The following is a 19,561-nucleotide window of genomic DNA, read 5'->3' as shown; positions in this document are numbered from 1 at the left end:
GGGTTAAGTAACTCGGTGTTTATTTTGTTTTTTCGCCTCCCCCCATAATATCTCAACCTACGGATATCACTGGTAATAATACTTCATATCTTTTTCTTCCTTTGGGGCAAACAGAGAGTTGAAGCAAATGGGATTAGCAGTCATGGCACACAACCTCAACCTGGTTAATAATTTTCCGCCCTTCACCAAAACCAATTTCCGAAACAAAAATCTCTGTCGTTTTCAGCAACTGGGTTTTCACGGAGTTGGACATTCAGAGAACAAGTATAACCAACCAATGCAAACTCAAGAATTTAAACTTCCGGTTAATTCATGTTACAGGGAGCTTTCTTCAATGGTTTCCTGCAGAGCAGTTGGCTCAGTAAGAATCTCTTTTTCTCTCTCTTTTGACTACGCACTCTGTAGCTTGTTTGTTTGTACGCATAATTGAATTTGTACTGTTTGCCTTATCTTATATATAGAATCGTCCTTTTTCTCGTATCTTCTTATCTGGGTAACAAAATTTTCAGCTTAAGATATGTAGAATGTGAATATTCGATATGGTTTTTTCTTGAGACTTTGGGATTGATGATATTACAGAAGATTTGCTTTGATGTTGAAAGAATTTTAAGCCTTTATCTTAGTCTCTTGGCTTGCTTATGTTTGAGAAAGATGTTTTATGTGTAATGTGCTCAATGATTTTTCAGAGCTGTATTTCAAGCTGTTTGCATAATTCTGAAATTTTGCCACCTGTAGTTTAAGTTTGTATGTCAATGGTTAGGATTTTTATCTTCATTAATCAAACCATTTTGAGGATTTGATGCGTTGGAGGTTACAGTGCACAGTTCTACTGTGACCGGGATGAGGGAGAAGAGGGTTGGGCAAAGCTCCCTTCTATCTCCTCCTTCCTCTTGCATATGAGTGCACTGGAGAGGAGTCTATGCCCACTGCTGCTGTTTATTTGTGACATTTCAGCACAACAACAGTGACTGTGCTTGGTGAATTAGTTGCCTCATCATTAGGATATCCTCATGGTATTAGAGTTTAATGTTATGTTACACTCGTCATTTTTAACTTAAATGACCTTGTAGGATGAACACTTGATACTTAGTTTCATGTGCAAAAAGCTTGTGGAGTTATGTTGGAGTTTAATATTGAAATGCGGAGATGAAGCTGTGTTTGATACCGCAGCCAAGATCCGTAACAATGGTTGATAAATAGAATCAGATGGCTTTAATTCCATTGTTTCCTTTGCTTTCTTGATTTGAGTTGGAAAACATGCTCAAAAATCTGCTGATTTTACTCAAAAGTGAGTTACTTTTAAGCATAATGGTTGGATTATATTTTGGCAGGACTTAAATGAAGATACTGATGATATGTTTGACGACTTGTTCAAAAAGCACGGAAAAGTGGTCTTTATAAGAAACGATCAGAAGTCTTCTGTTGCTGAAATGGATGATGATGCTGAAAGCTTAGCATGTAAGTACAATCCATGAAATGAGATTCAAGTGCCTAGAAAAAAAAAGTCTCTAGGTCTCCATCTATTATTGTAAATCAATACCTGTGCATTTTCTTGTCTTAAATTTTTCCGCGATATGTGTGGATCTCATTTCAAAAAGAGGAATAAAAAAGGAAAAAGAAGTATATGAGTGGATCTGTAATGGCTAATTATTGAGATCTTCTTCAATATTGTATGATAATAGTCTGGTTGAAGGTCCATCCAGAAACAGGACAGTTTGATGGAGTTTTAGGATTTTATAGAAAGAAGTATACAATGTGAAAAGGTCCCAGCAGATAATGTTGGTAGTCTTTCTAACTGAAAAGGTGCACTCGAATCCCTTATCTGAAACTGAATCTTCATATTTCTTCATGGCTATGTACCTAGTCTGATTGCTTATGAACATCTGAATATCTAAACATCTAAGATGATCTTGTAATTGTTGGTGCAAGTGTCTTTTTTCCTCCTTTTCTTATTCCTTTTTTGTGTATATTTTTTTCCCTTATGGTAGGGGGTGTAAATGTGTAATAGGTAACCTGAATATATTCTAAAATTCTATTAGGTAGTGTTTGAGAATATTGATTTCATTTGCATTCATGGATTTGAAATTAGGAATTATAAAATCCAATATTGAATTTCAAATCAATTGTTTGAGAAATTTAGAAATTCTAAATCCATTATTTCAAATTCAATGCATGTTTGTATAGACTTTAGAATTCTAATTCCACACTTCATCACTACAAGCAAGTTTCACCAGAATTATGAAAAATTAGCTACAAAAATTAAAATGAAAAACAACTATAACAAGGCTCTGTTTATCATTATAAAAAAATGAAGGAAAAAATTGAGAATGACGAAGATGAAGTAAAAACCATGGCTGCTCAGTTTATCATTCATTAATATACAAAATGGAATATGGTGCCATGGTGGTGAGGTAGAGGAGAGAGAGTGGACAAGGAACCCGTATGTTTATGGCTGAGGAGAGAGAAAGTATGGGTTTGTCATGTACAAAAATTAAGAACACCAAAACGAAATAAAAAAGGAAAAAAAAAACGATTTGAGGAGAAAATAAAGAGAGCAGTAGTGTAGCACAATAGTGTAGTGTGTTGTGATTTCAAATAACATGGTTTCAAATGTCATTTCAAATTATTTCTTGTATGGGCTTTTTTTGGTTGTGTGGGATTTGGGCTAATTCCAGAATTGAAATTCTTTGTCCATCCAAACATGTTAATTTTCTTTGTCCATCCAAACATGTTAATTGTCCAAATCCAGCATTTCAAATGAAATGTCCATATCCAAACAGGCCATTATGGTACATTGGACATATGTTAAAGAGTCAAAAAGTTTTGTGGCAGATAGCATAGTTCGCTGCCATGCGGGGTATTTTGGTTAACAGAAGATTTTAGGAACTTTAGGGATGAAGTATCTAATCAGATGGGTCTTGTTTCTTGCTTCTCTTCATGCTCATGCTCAATATTGCTTAAGAGGCCTTGTTTGGCACGCATCTTCTTATGAGATGAACAGGGTGATTGGAATTCTCTGTCTCTTTGATGGACTTGTGGTCCCCGCTCTGTGTTTGGTCCTTTATGATCAGTCCGTTATGTTGGGTCCTCTATTTTCACTCTGTAATCTGTGCTATTCTATGGTGAAGTCTGATCTCATTTTTGCGTTCAACAAAATTCGTATGATGTTATGATCGGTGTTTCCTGGTTTGGCTGGGGGGTGGATTATTAACTGTAGGATCATGGAGCAGATAATTATAATTGTATATATGAAGCACTCTGTACAATCTAATTTTGCTTTGATGGTTTCTTGCAAAGTTATTCTTTTGCCAACATTGCATTATATGTGCTGGCATGATACCACTGCAATACTCCTATTACACTAATAGCTTGTGAATCAGTGCAGTCGCTGTGGCAATGGCCAAAATTGCAAATGATGTAAAGGCTGCAGATATTAAAGTTCTATTCGTAAAACCTCTGGTATATTGGACTCGTTTTTTCATCATTGCAACGGCATTTTCTCGTCCTCAGATTGGTGCAATCAGGTATGCAGATGACTTTGCACTACAATGTTTTCATCATATTTCATTGAGTTTCAATCTTAATCTTTTATCTTTCAACAAGCTTCCAATAATTAATGTTTTAATATATACAATGCCTGATGTTTACTTGTTGGTTGCAGGACAAAAATGGCAGATCTTGCTGAAGAGAAGTTTGGGAAAGTCCCAAATGGTGACTTAAAACCCAACTCTTGGACACTACTAGATTTTGGTAAGTGTAGGTTTCAAGTAAATATTTTATGTATCACCTGGTTAAGATATGAAGCAATCATCATGTCATGGGCCTTTTTTTGGGAGCTTGTCCAGTCCCAACTGTCCTTTTGAAATGAGCTACAGCACCTTGAATTGGAGTCCCATCTCATGATTATCCATCGATATGCGACTAATGCTTCCCCTACTTTGCACCTTTCCCATGATTTGCTGCTTCCTTCATCTCTCCTTTTTCTTTTTTCTTTCCAAATGGCTGCTTCTTTTTTTTTTTTTTTTTTTTTTTTTGATGAGTCACCTAATTTCATTTTAAGTTGGTTTAAAAAAAAGGAGCTATTTGATTCATATTTTCGACATTATAGGTATGGAAGGACTTTATATTTCTACTTGTAATATTTAGCTAACATTGGTTTTTTTTTCTATATTAAATAAAATATTTGCCTAGAAAAAAAATATATTTTAAACAATTATCGAGTTGCTCGTGAGCTTCTCGAGTCGAGCAAGGTCATGCTCAACTCGTGCTCGTTAGAGTTTCGAGCCAAGTTGAGTTCGAGTCGAGCTAACTCGTGTCTAGTTCTGACCGATTGTTGATTGAGTCGAGTTTGAGCTGCTCGCGAGCTGCTCAACTCACTTAGCAGTTAGCACCCTTAATTGGACTCAAGTCACTTGACCTCTTTGGCTTGTGGTTTTCTCAGCTTAATGACTTTACTTATGACATGGTACTGATTATCGCAAATCTTCTCTGTTACTGCATATTGACATCATTATATCAAAACTAGGAATGACAAATTAACCTAAAGATCAATCTCCCCCAGATTTCTTTTCTTTGTCCTGAGATTGACAGGTTTTAATAGGTGGAGTACTTGGTGATTGAGTTTAGACAATTCATCATTTATATGATTATATTGTTAGTATATGATTATGATTGCTCCCTCTTAAGATATCACTCTATATTTGGCTAACATCATAACTGTGTACGTGTCGTTCATATTGGAGATAAGAGTTGATGAAGTCAACGTCTATATCTGATAGTTTCACATTATCTTTTGTAAAGATATATTATCTCCAATAGTTCACTCCTGAAGCATGAATTAGTTAAATGAAATTTCCTGAAGTGGTAACATCATTAATTAATTCTTCCCTGTCCGTAATATAGGTGATGTTGTTGTCCACATATTTCTTCCCCCGCAGCGAGAGTTCTACAACTTGGAAGAATTCTACGGCAATGCCACGTCCATCGAGTTGCCATTTGAAGATGAAAAACCATTCCGCTAGTATAAAACACTAAATTAATGAATGGCATGATTAGTCTACAGATTACAGCCTGACAGTTAAAGCTGATGACCATATTGTCCATGGCTTTGATTCAATGTATGCATAAAAGGGAGCTATATCTGCTAATTCTGGGGTTGATTTGACCTTCCATCTGTGCCGCAGGCATTATTTGCTGGAGATGAAGAAAACTAGTGTGCAATTAGCAACGTTGGGCAGATTGTGTATTTATGTAAGCTGATTGTAAAATTGAAGGTATAAGGTTGTCAGGTTAAGCCTTATTAATAGATAAATATAGTTCATTCGTTTTTCTTGTCAGGATTTTAGGATTCAAATTACATCACTCTTGTATTCAATGTAGTAGAAGCGGATGGGAGATTTCCTTTAAAAATTCTGTTGATTAGAGACTAAAACAAATCTGGTTTTTCAAGAGGGGTGTGTATTGTTGGAACATGTATTGGATAAATAAACCCATGATTCATATATGTACTACTCTTTATTTGGCAGAACTATCACATGACTTTTTTTATTTTTGGGATGTTCATTCATCATACATTCTGGTATACCATGTGCATGGTATACTCAAGATAAATTTTTGCTTATTTGGATCTCTCCTTTTTATTACTTTTTGCTCATTTGGATGATTTTAAATGATCAATAATGAGCAAACAAAAAAAAAAGCCTTGGGTGCATGCTCACAGTACCCCGAGTGCATAAAATGTTTGTTAATATTTGTATATTATCGATTATTAAAACTTATAAAAATTTGGTACTTTAAAAATATATATTGAGACTATCTAATAACGTAAAATATGGAAGTATTTGTATATATTAGCTTTGAAATATGGTCAAAGTTAGTATTTAGCGCAAAATTTTAATGTTGCATATATTAAAAATTGAAGCTAGTACTTATTACTCTAACTTTCACGTTAACAATCCAAAACCCCCCGCCTTGTTTCCAACACTGAAATATCGTACTCTCTTCATTCTTTCTCCAGTATGTTCATATGATGCTAGTTAAGAACTTAATATTCCTGAAAAATCCTAAATTTATTTTTTTAAAAGGCGAAACTGGGCATATTTTCCTTGTAAAATAGGTGGCATTACATTTTCACCCAACAAGCTCTTCAAACCCTAAAAACAATGTCTTTCTTTAAACCCAAGTTCAATTTTGAGAAGCAAAAATATCCTACTCCTCCCCTTGGCCGGCGCCCCTATTAGAGAAAGAGGGTTTTATGATTTTATCCCTGCTTGTTCTAGCAAATAATCTCGGATTCTTGTTTGTTGCTTACTGGACCAAGTAGAGAAATTCCACTAGAAGTTATTGATCTTCATTCTTGGACCGTGAAGCAATAGTAATGCAAGGAAAATCAAGCTACAACGGTATAATTTCGACTTATTCATTAGTATTAGTTAATGCATACCATGTTGGTTTGTTAGAATATACTCCCTCTGCCCTTTATTAGTTTACTCGTTTTGACTTTTTATATTTATCGAAGTAAAATTTTGAGTAATAATATCTTTAATTATGTATTTGTAAAAATTATAAAAATTTGATATTGTGAAACTACATATTGAGAGGAATCAAATGATATCCCACACAATTATAATTTTTTTCTTACCTATAAAGGACAAATGATGGTTAAAGTAATAAAGACTAGTTTTTATATGCACGCGATGCGTGCGAAAATAGGTAGAAATTTAATTTTTTTTAGGAGATGTAGAAATTTTAAATAAATTGTTAATTATATCTAATAAATTAGGAATATTTGAATTGTTGATGTTTTTCTTTTTGTAATGTCGTTTTTATTTTTTAAATTAATTAGATAGTTTCCTTTTTTATTTTTCAATTAAACTAAGGAGTTAGAATAGAGATGTAATGAGGGTAAAATGAGATTCTAATATTTTGGTGTCCTACCCCTCTTCCCATATAGAATAGAGATAAATAATACTCCCTCTGTCCAAATTTAGTTGCTACATTTTGACCGTAGGCACTGTTCACGTCATAACTTTGACTATCTTTTACTCCATATACATAAGAAAAAACATAGTCATGTTGGATCTTGTTTGATTCGTCTCAATTTGTATTTCCAAATATATATTTTTTATAATTTTTTTATATATGTAACTCAAGATATTGGTGTTTGAAGTTGCATCTCGTAAACTGTGATAAAGCAAATATAGCAACTAAATTGGAAGCGAGGGAGTATTATTAGGGATGACAATTGGGCGGGGCAGGTGCGAAGGATGGTACCTCCACACCTGCACCCACATTAAATTCTCATCCCCATCCCCGCCCCACCACCCATTGCGGGGAATTATTCCATCCCCATCCCCATCCCCCCCACCACCCATTGCGGGGGGAGATTCTAGACCCACCCACGCACCCGCGTCATACCTACTTTATCCCCGCAAAAAATCCACCAAAAAATCTTCCATATATAAGCCCATTATAGTTGTCTACTTCAGAAAATCACAATATAATATAGTAAAAGAAAAGTTAAAATACATTAACAAAGACAAATGTTCTATTACATTTCAAAAGTGTCTTCAAATACGTTAGTAATATATGTATAAATAGAATTTTAATAATAAATATGCGGGGCGGGGGTGGGGCGGGTATAACATAAAATCCACACCGCTCCACCACCCATTGCGGGTACAATTTTAATCCCCATCCCCGCCCCATTCCCCGCCAAACCTAGACCCATCCCCGCCCCAATTGGGCTAGGATGGGGCGGGTCTCCTACTTGACCCGCCCCACTGCCATCCCTAAGTATTATAAGTCAAAGTGTGTAAACTAATAAAGGAAATAAAATTCCGCTATTTAGCATCAAATTCCCACAATTGTATAATTTTGCTAAGAGAACCATCTTAGATGAAGAAGACCACTTTATATATCACGCCAAGTGAATTGTGGATATGAATACGTATTCACTAAACATATCACAAAGTTAAGATCTACAAATTAAACACATTTGTCTTTGAAATGTGATTTGGTCGAACATTTATAGGCAAAGTAATAGAGAAACAAAAATTGAAATTGTTAATTATGACTTAAAATCTTGTGAATGGCATAAGGCTAATTTTGAATGTACATATCTCTCAATTTATAAATGATTTTGATGTGATTCAAATTGGAGGTGATAGCTTGTTCAAATAGCTTTCCAACGATAGGTCATATGCCTAATTTCGATGAGAAACGAGAAAGTTATGACTGTTTTACGAAGAACTGACGAAACTGTTTCATCCTGGGCCTGGCCGGACGGATTTCGCCCAACCCGGTAGGGCGGTGCGCGGTTTTGAGCGCTGAACGCGTTTTTCGATATTTTTTCCGTTTTGAAGTTATCTTTTAGGGTTTGTATGGGGTTCCTTATGTTATAAAAGGGTTTCCTAGTGTTCATTATTATTGACACAACTTATGAAACACTTTTAGCCTCTAGATTTAGGACTCCTTGTATTATTCTCTCTGATTTTCTCCATTATAGTGAAGAAGCTCTAATCCCCCACCTGTGGATGTAGGTCAAATTTGACTGAACCACGTAAATCCTTGTGTTCTTTGTTTGTTCATCTTTATTGTTCTCACTTTATTATATCATTGATTTTCTGTTCCGCATTAATCAAACTACAACACCCTGTTTCCTAACAAACTGGTATCAAGAGCTTGGTTGTTTTAAGATCTTAGGTGTTTATAGAAAAAGTTTGATTTTTTGATTATGTCAATGAAATACAATATTGTGAAATTTGATAGGCAAGTAATTTGGCCTATGGCAATTAAAGATGAAAGCCATCCTAGTTCAAAGTGGTTGTTACAAGGCTCTGGTAGGTGCATCCAAAAAGCCTTCGGATATGACGGATGATCAGTGGGAGGATATGGATTTGAAGGCACTCTCAGCGATTCATTTAAGTCTATCTAATGAAGTTTTGAGAGAGGTTGCCAAAGAGACGACTGCTGCGGGTTTGTGGTTGAAGTTGGAGTCACTTTATATGACAAATCTGTGACCAACCATCTACTACTAAAATCTAGACTTCATGATCTCACCTAGCAGAAGGTAAACCGCTTGAGTCTCATTTAGATGAATTCTTCTCTATAATTATGGATTTGCAAAATATCGATGTTAGATCGATGATGAGGATATGGCTATTAGTTGTTGTGTTCTTTACCCCTTCGTATAAGCACTTTCGAGATACCTTATTATATGGTAAAGATGATTTGAGTTTGCAGGATGTTAAGGAGGCCTTAACTCAGAGAGATTTAATTGATAATAAATTGATTAATAAATCTAATAATTCTGCTCACACAAATGCTTTGGCTGCTCATGCTGGAAAGAATTCTGGAAAAATTTGTAACTATTGTCATGTGAAGGGTGATATTAAATCTGAATGTTGGAAATTAAAGAAGAAAAATGGAGAAAGGTCTAATGAGGATCGATCTGCAAATATTGCCAATGCTGTTTCTGATGAGGGTCTTGCACTTTAGGGTTACAAGATTTGGAGCTGCGGTTTCTACGATCTCTTTATGTTTGGTGCCCTTTTGATATCTCTTGGTAAAACGAGAAACCTTGTGGATTTTCTTTTTTGGAGTCTATGATAGATTGTTTTTAAGTTTGTAATAAAGTAACAATCTTGGTTATGCATTAGATTTTTTTCTAGTTATGCTATTTCTTATCTCAAATTTGGTACTTTGTGTTTATTAAGTACTATTGCAATTTAGAAATTATTATTGTCATTCAGTTTCTAGAATTGCTTTTGAGTTTGTTGTTGAGATGAAGAATGTTTGAAGAGAGTTTGGTCAATTTGAGGAAGCATGCTTGGCGTTGGTGACTTTATACTCTCGATCTAGGCCATGTGATGGTTTTGTATACGGATTTTGGGGTGAAGACGCATTGGTACACAAGTTATAGAAGATGTCCGTTCTTGATTGCCTAAAGTGAATAGGCTTATGGAATTTTGTTTAAGGTGGAGGTTCTATGGTGTTTTGTTGAGCATCACTTCTTGGTTCAAGGTGGAGTTACCTTGTTTGATCGGTTTCAAGTCAAGGTGGAGATTTGTTAATTATGACTTGAAATCTTGTGAATGGCATAAGGCTAACTTTGAATGCACATATCTCTCAATCTATAAATGATTTTGATGTTATTCAAATTGGAGGTGATAGCTTGTTCAAATAGCTTTCCAACGATAGGTCATATGCCCAATTTCGATGAGAAACGAGAAAGTTATGACTGTTTTACGAAGAACTGACAAAGCTGTTTCGTCCCGGGCCCTGCCGGGCGGATTTCGCCCAACCCGGTCGGGCGGTGCGCGGTTTTGAGCGCTGAACGCGTTTTTTGATATTTTTCCGTTTTTAAGTTATCTTTTAGGGTTTTTACGGGGTTCCTTATGTTATAAAAGGGTTTCTTAGTGTTCATTATTATTGACACAACTTATGAAACACTTTTAGCCTCTAGATTTAGGACTCCTTGTATTATTCTCTCTGATTTTCTCCATTATAGTGAAGAAGCTCTAATCCTTGTGTTCTTTGTTTGTTCATCTTTATTATTTTCTCATCTTTATTATATCATTGATTTTCTGTTCCGCATTAATCAAACTACAACACCCTGTTTCCTAACAGAAATAATGGAATATCGTCTCCTTTAAGTTTCTTGTTTCAGTTTCGATATAATGTATTTCCATGCCCAATTGGTCTGATAAGAGACCTTCTAATTTTAATATAAAATTAGGCAACGGCCTAAGTGCAATCTTAAGAAGAGAACATACCACCTTTTCGAATCTAGTGACTAGTTTAATATGATCATTGACCAGTTTAATCTATTAAATAATCACATTCTTGAATCCATTTAGTGACTAGTTTAAGTGATTAATTTAATCCATTCAATAAGACTGTCGAATAAATTTTTTAAAACTATATGTGCGTTGTAGTTCGGGATTTAAAGGGAAACAAAGAAAATAGAAAAGAAGAGATGACTAGGTTGGTGCCTGATGTCTAGGTATAGTGTTGGGTTAGAGTAAGATAGATTGGTTTTTTAAGAAAATGTAGGCTTGGGCTTTTCTAATTTTATGTTAAAATTAGACCGCCTATTCTAATAATTTGCATTCCATATCTTGGTCTAATTCAGATTCATGTGTAATAAGTTATAAATTCATGCACTTTATTTGCTTTTATGAATGTAGGCAGATTATCATGTTTTATTCCACAAAATAATTATTGCTATTTCAGTTCAAAGAGAGTCACCAATTAATTTTCAGGAAAAATCAATAAACACAACGAGAAGAGAGTTTTTGAGTTCGAGGTGAATTTTCTTACTTCTTCAATGAAATATTCAAATACATTCTCATAATTCGACACATTGCATAAAAAGACAAATATGTTAAAGGTTGGTTTTTTAACACATAAGATCTAATTTTTGTGATCACTTAATTCAATCATAAGCTCAGTTGTCCAAATTATTTTATCAGGCATTATTATTTAACTAATTTACAGGACTGATTACCAAACAATAATATATGTGATCATGCAATTGCAATTAGAAAGGTATCATTGTCGTGCACCATGAAACAGTTTTGCGTAAACGCAAGACTGTAGTGCTGAGTGCATTGTCCTTGCTGCAGTGCATTTCTGCTATTTTTTTTTTTTTTTTTTTTTTTTTTTTTTGTCGAAGTTCTATTTTTTTTTTTTTTTTTTTTTTTTTTTTTTAAATCTTAAACAACCATTTTGACTAATATTTTATCGATAGTTATCATTGAGTAACAGATTTAGTCAATCTTAGGAAAATATTTGAATAAAATATTTATTTAAATATTCAATTACTTTTCATGCAAAATTAATTGGGCTTGATTATGAAATGGACTTTGGCTCAAAAAGAGTTTTGGGCGAGGCTTTCGATTGGTCATCTTCAGTTCGGACAAAGTCGGACGATAATGTGTTTCAACGTCGGCTGCTAAAAATAGACAAATTTATGTTTCTTCAATCAATTATTGTTAATTACTTATAGATAAGCACTGATTATTAGTTAGATTAAGCTAAAGTTCAAATTGTTTGAAAGAATGTATATAGTAATTAAGAGTTATTTGACTTTAACCACTTTATAAAGTCGACATTCTCTAAGCACCTTACGAGCACTTTTTACTAACTGTCTACCTGATATGACTCCTTTTGTTTTAAATTACCACCAATTAGCGGATTTTGTGAGAAAAAAATGGCATTTGTATGTAAAAACTGATGATTTATTCGACTAAATCTGTCAAGTAATGACAATCTAAAATAAAAGCAATCACATAAGGTGGTTATTTTAAAAAAATTGTGGTTATTTAAAAAACAATCACATAAGGTGGTTATCATAAATAGTGGGTAAACTAATAATTCAAACATTGCACACTCGTCTTGGACAAGTGGGAGCCTGAAGGATTTATGTCCTCGACTTAAATGCAATTATATTATGGATCGTATTATGGAGATAATAAATTCGTTCTATTGGGTCGTCTATACGTCTTGCTAGAGAATGTTATAAAACTTTGGATTAAGAAATTATAAACCGAAGCCCAATATAATGGATCCTATTAGGTCACACATTATACTTGGATCAATGAAAGAAACCTAGAGCCCGTAAGGGCCCTAGGGGTGGCTGGGCAAAAGGAGGAGATGAAGGGATTATTTCTAACCTAAATATATTTATATATTGGGTTAGGCAGAAAAAGAAAAATAACTAGATATCTCTTATTATTATTCTTCTCTCTCCTATTCTTTCAAAAGTGACGTAAAAAATCCATTAAAGTAAAAGAAGAATATCTTCCTTCCAACTAGCATTGGTGGAGTGTTGATCTAGGTTGGTGGACCAAGTAGAGGAATCACAATTGAGGTTCTTTATCCGGGTTATACAAGCTTTGTGGAATTCACGCTACAAAGGTTAATTCTAAACTTCTATGTGATCCTTGATTGTATATGCATGTGATCTTGTTTTAAGTGCTTATGAATTAGATTCATGAAATTCCGCTTATAGTATTTATATAATCCTACAATGGTATCAGTTTTAGCCTCTTGCATATAAAATTTTGTTCATAAAGTTTAGTTTATGTATGATTAATTTTAATTTGATTAAGGGGAGGAATTGAATTATGGATTGAATAATTAATTGAAATTGATTAATTAATTACTTGCTTTCTCAAATATTAATGGCCGAAAATAATTTTTTGAAATTTAGAAATCTGGTTTTAGATCTCTAAATTTCGACTAGTAAATTCATATTATTAATCTAATTTTCATGTTTAAAGTTGTTTATGTATGAAAATAAATTATGTGAAAAGCGTTGTATATGAATTAGATATTAAATTATATGAATGACCTCAAAATTAATTAAAATAGAGATTTTAATTTAATTTTCTAAATTAGGCATAAAAGAGTTTATGTTTAATTTAATCAAGATCACTAAATTAATTTTACAAAAGGTTGTAATTTTAATTTCCTTCAAATAAAATAAGAAGAAAAAAAATTGGAGGAGGAAGAGGAGCAGCCACGGTTGGTGGCTGCTCCGGTGGTCTGCCTGGGGGAGGGGCGACGTAGACTGCCTGCGAGCAGTCGATTCGACGAAGAAGGTGGTTGTAACAGCCACCACGCGACGCACGACGCGCAGCAGCAGCGTGCTGCTGGCTGTCGCTGGCACTTTGCTGTGGCGTCGGCTCGCGAAAACCGGCGAGTTGCCGGTGAAGTCGTCTGAAAAGGGTGGCCGGAATTTTTGGGCCGCCGAGTTGCAGGCTGTTGTTGCATGAAAGCAGCCTTGTGCTGCTGTTGATTCACGTGTGTTTTCATAGTTTTAAAAATAATTTCTTTTTGGTAAAACGTGCCTATTAATCTGCCAAGTTTTTGGGGGCAGATGCAAGTTTTTTTTAGTTTGGAAATTTTAAAACAGATTTTTGAGAAAGATAAGTAAATTTCAATTATGTTAATTATTTAATGACTTGGTCATAAATTTCAAACCATAATTTGATTTTTTAATATAATTAAAATTAGTAGGCTAGATTTTATATGGTAGAATCTTTAGGTGGTTAGGAATTACTTAAATTCTTTATCTTCTTGCTTTAATTAAGAATATTAGATCTTTTAATTGTTGGCAAGTATAAAATGTGATATTATTATGTGGCTTTTTTTTTATTTTGATATAATTGCTATGTATGACTAGTATGGCCCAAATTAAGTTAGAAAATACGATCTACGTATCGTGATGTATTTTTGTAATTTTAAATACGATCTGCGTATCGTTAAGTATTTTTGTAATTTATTTAATTTAGTTATTATTTAAATTATTTTGGTACTTACGTAATCCAAAAGAAGAGCACATCAAGAGAAGGCCCATGGCTAAGGTGGATGGAGATCCATGAAGAGTTCAAGAAGAAGCCATTGATGCTTAGTTCTCAGGATTAGGGGCCATACTAGATCATTTTATTTTCGCATTTTATTATTCTTTAAAATGCTTATAAGTTTATTAAATGTTGTTTGTTGATGGGCTAGAGTTCATTAATTCATAACAGCATAATAAACTTAGGTTCCGTAAATATTAAGGTTTGCTTTTCCAAACATAAAGTACTTATCAAACCCTTAATTAATAATAATAGGTCATGCCTCCCCAGGGTGTTATCATTAATTTTGGGATATAAGGTATATTGCGAATTTTACAACTTAGTTTAGTTGTCCTTAACAAAATTATCAAAAGCGTTTTGAATTTTGAAGCAAGAGATAGTTAAGCATGCGATGTTTATCCATCTAAACAAGAGTTATAAATTGTTATAAATAGTAAAAGAGTTTACTTACCTTGATAATGTAACATTAAGATAAGGCCTACTTCTGCTTAGTGTTTCATGTTGATAGGATCTTGTAAATCACTTATTCATAAGGGACTTTAATTTTGAATAGGTGGTCAACCTAGAAACCTTTTGCATGTTTTAGGTTGCTTTATAAATATAAAAATTGAACTTTGCTTTATTTTTCTGTCTGTAGATACTATATCTAACAACAACAACAACTCTGGTTTCAACATTCATTCTTTTCTGGAAAAGGACAGACTGAATGATGAAAATTTCCTTAATTGGGAAAGGTTTGAGGGTCGAGAGGACATCTTAGATACCCCACTTCCTGTTGTAACTGATGAATCAACTAAGGCAGACAAACGTCATGCGAAACAGGCTAGTGATAAGTCTATACCAATCACTTGCTTGATGATAGCAGCCATGGAGCCGAACCTCCAAAAGAGGTTCAAAACCAAGGATGCTTATACGATCATGCAAGAGCTGCGGGGCATGTTTAAAACTCAGGCCCGAGTTAAGCGGTATGAAACTAATAGGGAGATACATGAATGCCACATGAAGTCGGGTCAAGCTGTTGGCCCCCATGTTTTTCGAAATGATGGGTCTTTTTGAAAACATGGAACAAAGTGGATTCCCTTATAGGGTTGAGTTGGCTACTGACATTATTTATCATTCACTGCCTGATAGTTTCAATCAGTTCAGAATGACCTACATTGTAAAGGAGTATGAAAAGACTTTGCAAGAGCTGCATGGATTGTTGGTCAATGCTGAAAGGAACATCCCTAAGGTTGAACCAAAGAAAGAGGTTTTTATGGTTCAAAAGGGAAAGGGTTTCAAGAAGAAATGGGCAGGAAAGTAGGACAAAGGCAAGCAAGTTACCACTGTTGCTGAAAAAACTAAGCCAACCGCCAAGCCAAAGGTTGTTGCGGAAAGCAAGTGCTTCCACTGTCACAAGATAGGACACTGGAAGAGGAACTACCCGATATACTTGGAGGAAAAGAAGTCAGGGGCTTCCACTACAGGTATATACGTTATAGAAATCAATTTGGCTTCTACTTCTTTATGAGTAATTGATACCGGTTGTGGTTCTCACATAGTTAATGATGTGCAGGGACTAAAAAGAAGTAGGAAGCTGGCAAAAGGCAAGGTAGAGCTACGCGTTGGAAATGGAGCACGAGTTGCTGCACTTGCCATAGGGAGCTATAGTCACACTTGCCATTTGAGCTTATTTTAGAACTAAATAATTGTTATTTTGTTCCTGCAATAAATAAGAACATAGATTTCTGTTTCAGTTTTGGATTCTGAAGGGTTTTGTTTTGAAATAAAGAACAAGTGTTGTTCCATTTCTTACAATAATATGTTCTATGCCAATGCTAAATTGATAAATGGCTTATATGTGCTTGATAAGTCATTACCAGTCTATAACATAGATAGTAAGAAACAATAATCAAATGATTCCAACCTAACCTACATTTGACATTTTCGAATGGGTCATATAAACCAAAAGCGCTTTCACAAGTTACAAAAGGATTATATAATTCCATCATTTGATTTTGAATTATTTGATGTATGTGAATCATGCTTAATGGGGAAAATGACAAGATCACCATTTACTAGAAAGGTGAAAGGGCCAGCGATCTTTTAGGACTCATACATACAGATGTGTGTGGTCCTATGAGCACAAAGACGAGGGGAGGGTTTAACTACTTCATTACCTTCACTGATGATTTGAGTAGATATGGATATATCTACTTAATGAAACATAAGTCGAAATCCTTTAATAGATTCAAAGAGTTCCAAAGTGAAGTACAAAATCAACTTGGTAAGACAATAAAAGCACTGCGATCCGATCGTGGTGGTGAGTATTTAAGCAAAGAGTTTGATGATCATCTAAAGGGTTGCGAAATTCTTTCACAATTAACTCCACCAGGAACACCGCAGTTGAATGGTGTATCTGAAAGGAGGAATTAAATCTTGCTAGATATGGTTCGATCAATGACGAGTCTTGCTGATCTTCCGATTTCTTTTTGGGGATACGCTCTCGAAACTGCTGCACACACACTAAATAGGAGCCCGTCAAAGACTGTAGAAAAGACTCCATATGAGTTATGGAATGAAATACCTCCAAACTTGTCTTTTCTTAAAATCTGGGGATGTGAGGTCTATGTAAAGCGGTTACTATTAGACAAACTTACACCCAAGTCAAATAAATGTCTCTTTGTGGGATACCCAAAAGAGACAAGGGGTTATTACTTCTATAACAGTCAAGAGAACAAAGTGTTTGTTGCTCATGATGGTGTCTTTCTTGAAAAGGAATTTGTTTCTAGAAAGACAAGTGGGAGTAAAATAATACTCGAAGAAATTCGAGATGAGCAACAATTGGACGTGGTCATACCATGTCAGAGATGGCCCGACAAGGCGAAAGTCATGTTCAGGAGATGGCGTATTCAACGCGTGAATCTCCTACCGTGTCACATTTCTCTTGATGATCAGTCCCTGCGTAGATCTAGTAGACCAAGGATTACAAACAAGAAGTTGGTTGATTTCCTGTTGACTGAAAATTCTGAAATTATGATTTTGGAAAATTCAGAACCTACTACCTACAAACAAGCTTTGACGAGCCCAGACTATGAGAAATGGCTTGAGGCCATGAAATCCGAGTTAGACTCCATGTCTGAGAATAAAATTTGGACACTGGTTGACTTGCCTGATGGTGTTAACCCTATTGGATGCAAGTGAGTGTTCAAATTGAAAACAGACAAAGATGGAAATGTCTATGTCTACAAAGCAAGTCTGGTTGCAACAGAATTCAGGCAAATTCATGGTATAGACTATGATGAGACCTTTTCCCCAGTAGCAATGCTCAAATAAATTCAGATACTTTTAGCGATTGCAGCATTTTACAATTACGAAAGTTGGCAGATGGATATCAAAACCGCATTATTGAATGGGTTCTTGAATGAGGATGTGTACATGACACAACCTGAAGATTTTGAAGATCCAAAAAATCCTAAAAGAGTTTGCAAGCTTCAGAGATCCATTTATGGGTTGAAGCAGGCATCTCGGAGCTGGAATCTTCGATTTGATGAGGCAATCAAACAATTTGGTTTCATCAAAAGCGAAGAAGAATCTTGTGTTTACAAGAAGTTTAGTGTGAGCAGCTTAGTCTTCTTGGTTCTGTATGTAGATGACTAACTAATCATGGGAAATGGCGTACCAATGCTTGTGTCAATCAAGGAATGGTTAAAAGTTGTTTCTCTATGAAGGACCTTGGAGAAGCTGAGTACATACTGGGAATCAAAATCCATAGAGATAGGTCTCGAAGGATGATTGGGCTAAGTTAAAAAACTTATATTGGTAAGGTTCTTACCAGGTTCAACATGGAAAACTCGAAGAGAGGTTTCGTTCCCATGTCACATGGCATATCGCTTAGCAAGAGTTAATGCCCGACTGAGCCTGATGAGTTAAAGCGAATGAGTAGCATTCCTTATGCTTCGGCTATATGATCTATCATGTATGCCATGATAAGTACTCGACCTGATGTTGCATATGCCTTGAGCATGTAGCAGGTTCCAAGCAAATCCAGGAGAAGCACACTGGACTGCAGCTAAGAGCATCCTTAAGTACCTGAGGAGGACTAAAGGCATGTTCTTAGTATATGGGGGACAAAGTGAGTTGGTTGTTGAAGGTTACACGGATGCAAGCTTCCAATCCGATAGAGATTATTACCGCTCTCAGTCAGGGTATGTCTTTCGTCTAAATGGAGGAGCAATGAGCTGGAAGAGCTCAAAGCAAAGCATTGTAGCAGACTCTATGACAGAATCATAATATTTAGCAGCAGTTGAAGCAACTAAGGAAGCAGTTTGGATAAAGAAGTTCTTGATAGAGCTGGATATCATACCTAGTGGCCTGGAAGGAATTAAGTTGTTCTGTGACAACAATGGTGCTATTGCGCAAGCAAAAGAACCAAGGTCACATAACAAGTCCAAACATGTGATGAGGAAATTTCACGTCGTTCGAGAGATAATTGACAGGAAAGATGTCAGAATCTGCAAAGTTCATACGGATGACAACGTGGCTGATCCGCTAACTAATTAAACCACTACCTCAGCCCAAGCATGAATGTCACGCTAGGGCTATAGGCTTGAAGCAAATCTTAGCGTGGCTTTAGATTGTACTAGGTTTAGAGAAACTTGTTACAATGTAAAGACATGATTTTGCTATTTATGTTTATGAGAATAAATTTTATCTTATTTAATTTTTGGTTTGGTATTAAATAAAAAGTCCAAAATATATCTTGAATTCTATGGTTTTGTCAAATATGTGATTTGATGAATGCAACACCATAAGTGAACAGAATTCATAGAATATTAAAGTTCCTAATCTAAGTCATTAAACTGGACATAAATGACTTATCAAAGGGATTAGCATATAAGATTGATTGATAGCGTCATTTCATGGGCTATGTAAACATAGAGATGTTTCATCAATCATATGGATATGTATAGTTGATACATAGTCGAACTAGACCTACTTAGAAGTTTTATAACTTCGAATTTATATTAGTAGATTCCTTAGACATGAGTGGGACACTACTTAACCCAATGATAATTGGTATAACTTTGATACTGTCAAACGTCATGCCGTAAAAGGGGACTATAAAGGCAGCATTCAGGTTGTGCTAAAAGTTGAGTGAGAGTATTGGTTACCACAAGATTGAAAAGGTCCTCCTATATGACATATGATAG

The 19,561-nt window shown here is 35.0% G+C and overlaps 1 protein-coding gene across 1 annotated transcript; it reads left to right on the top strand.

The window, feature by feature from the left end:
* Positions 1-5,530, top strand: LOC104883994 (protein Iojap, chloroplastic). Its single transcript, XM_010668577.4, has 5 exons — positions 1-361; positions 1,332-1,458; positions 3,386-3,524; positions 3,662-3,750; positions 4,903-5,530. The coding sequence occupies exons 1-5, from the start codon at positions 128-130 to the stop codon at positions 5,019-5,021; spliced, it is 708 nt and encodes a 235-aa protein (XP_010666879.1). The 5' UTR covers positions 1-127; the 3' UTR covers positions 5,022-5,530.
* Positions 5,531-19,561: the final 14,031 nt, after the last annotated feature.

Source organism: Beta vulgaris, chromosome 2 (assembly GCF_026745355.1).
Source record: "Beta vulgaris subsp. vulgaris cultivar EL10 chromosome 2, EL10.2, whole genome shotgun sequence".
NCBI classification, from domain to species: Eukaryota; Viridiplantae; Streptophyta; class Magnoliopsida; order Caryophyllales; family Amaranthaceae; genus Beta; species Beta vulgaris.
Note: the sequence above shows the minus strand (reverse complement) of the source record. Positions and strands in the feature narration are given on the sequence as shown.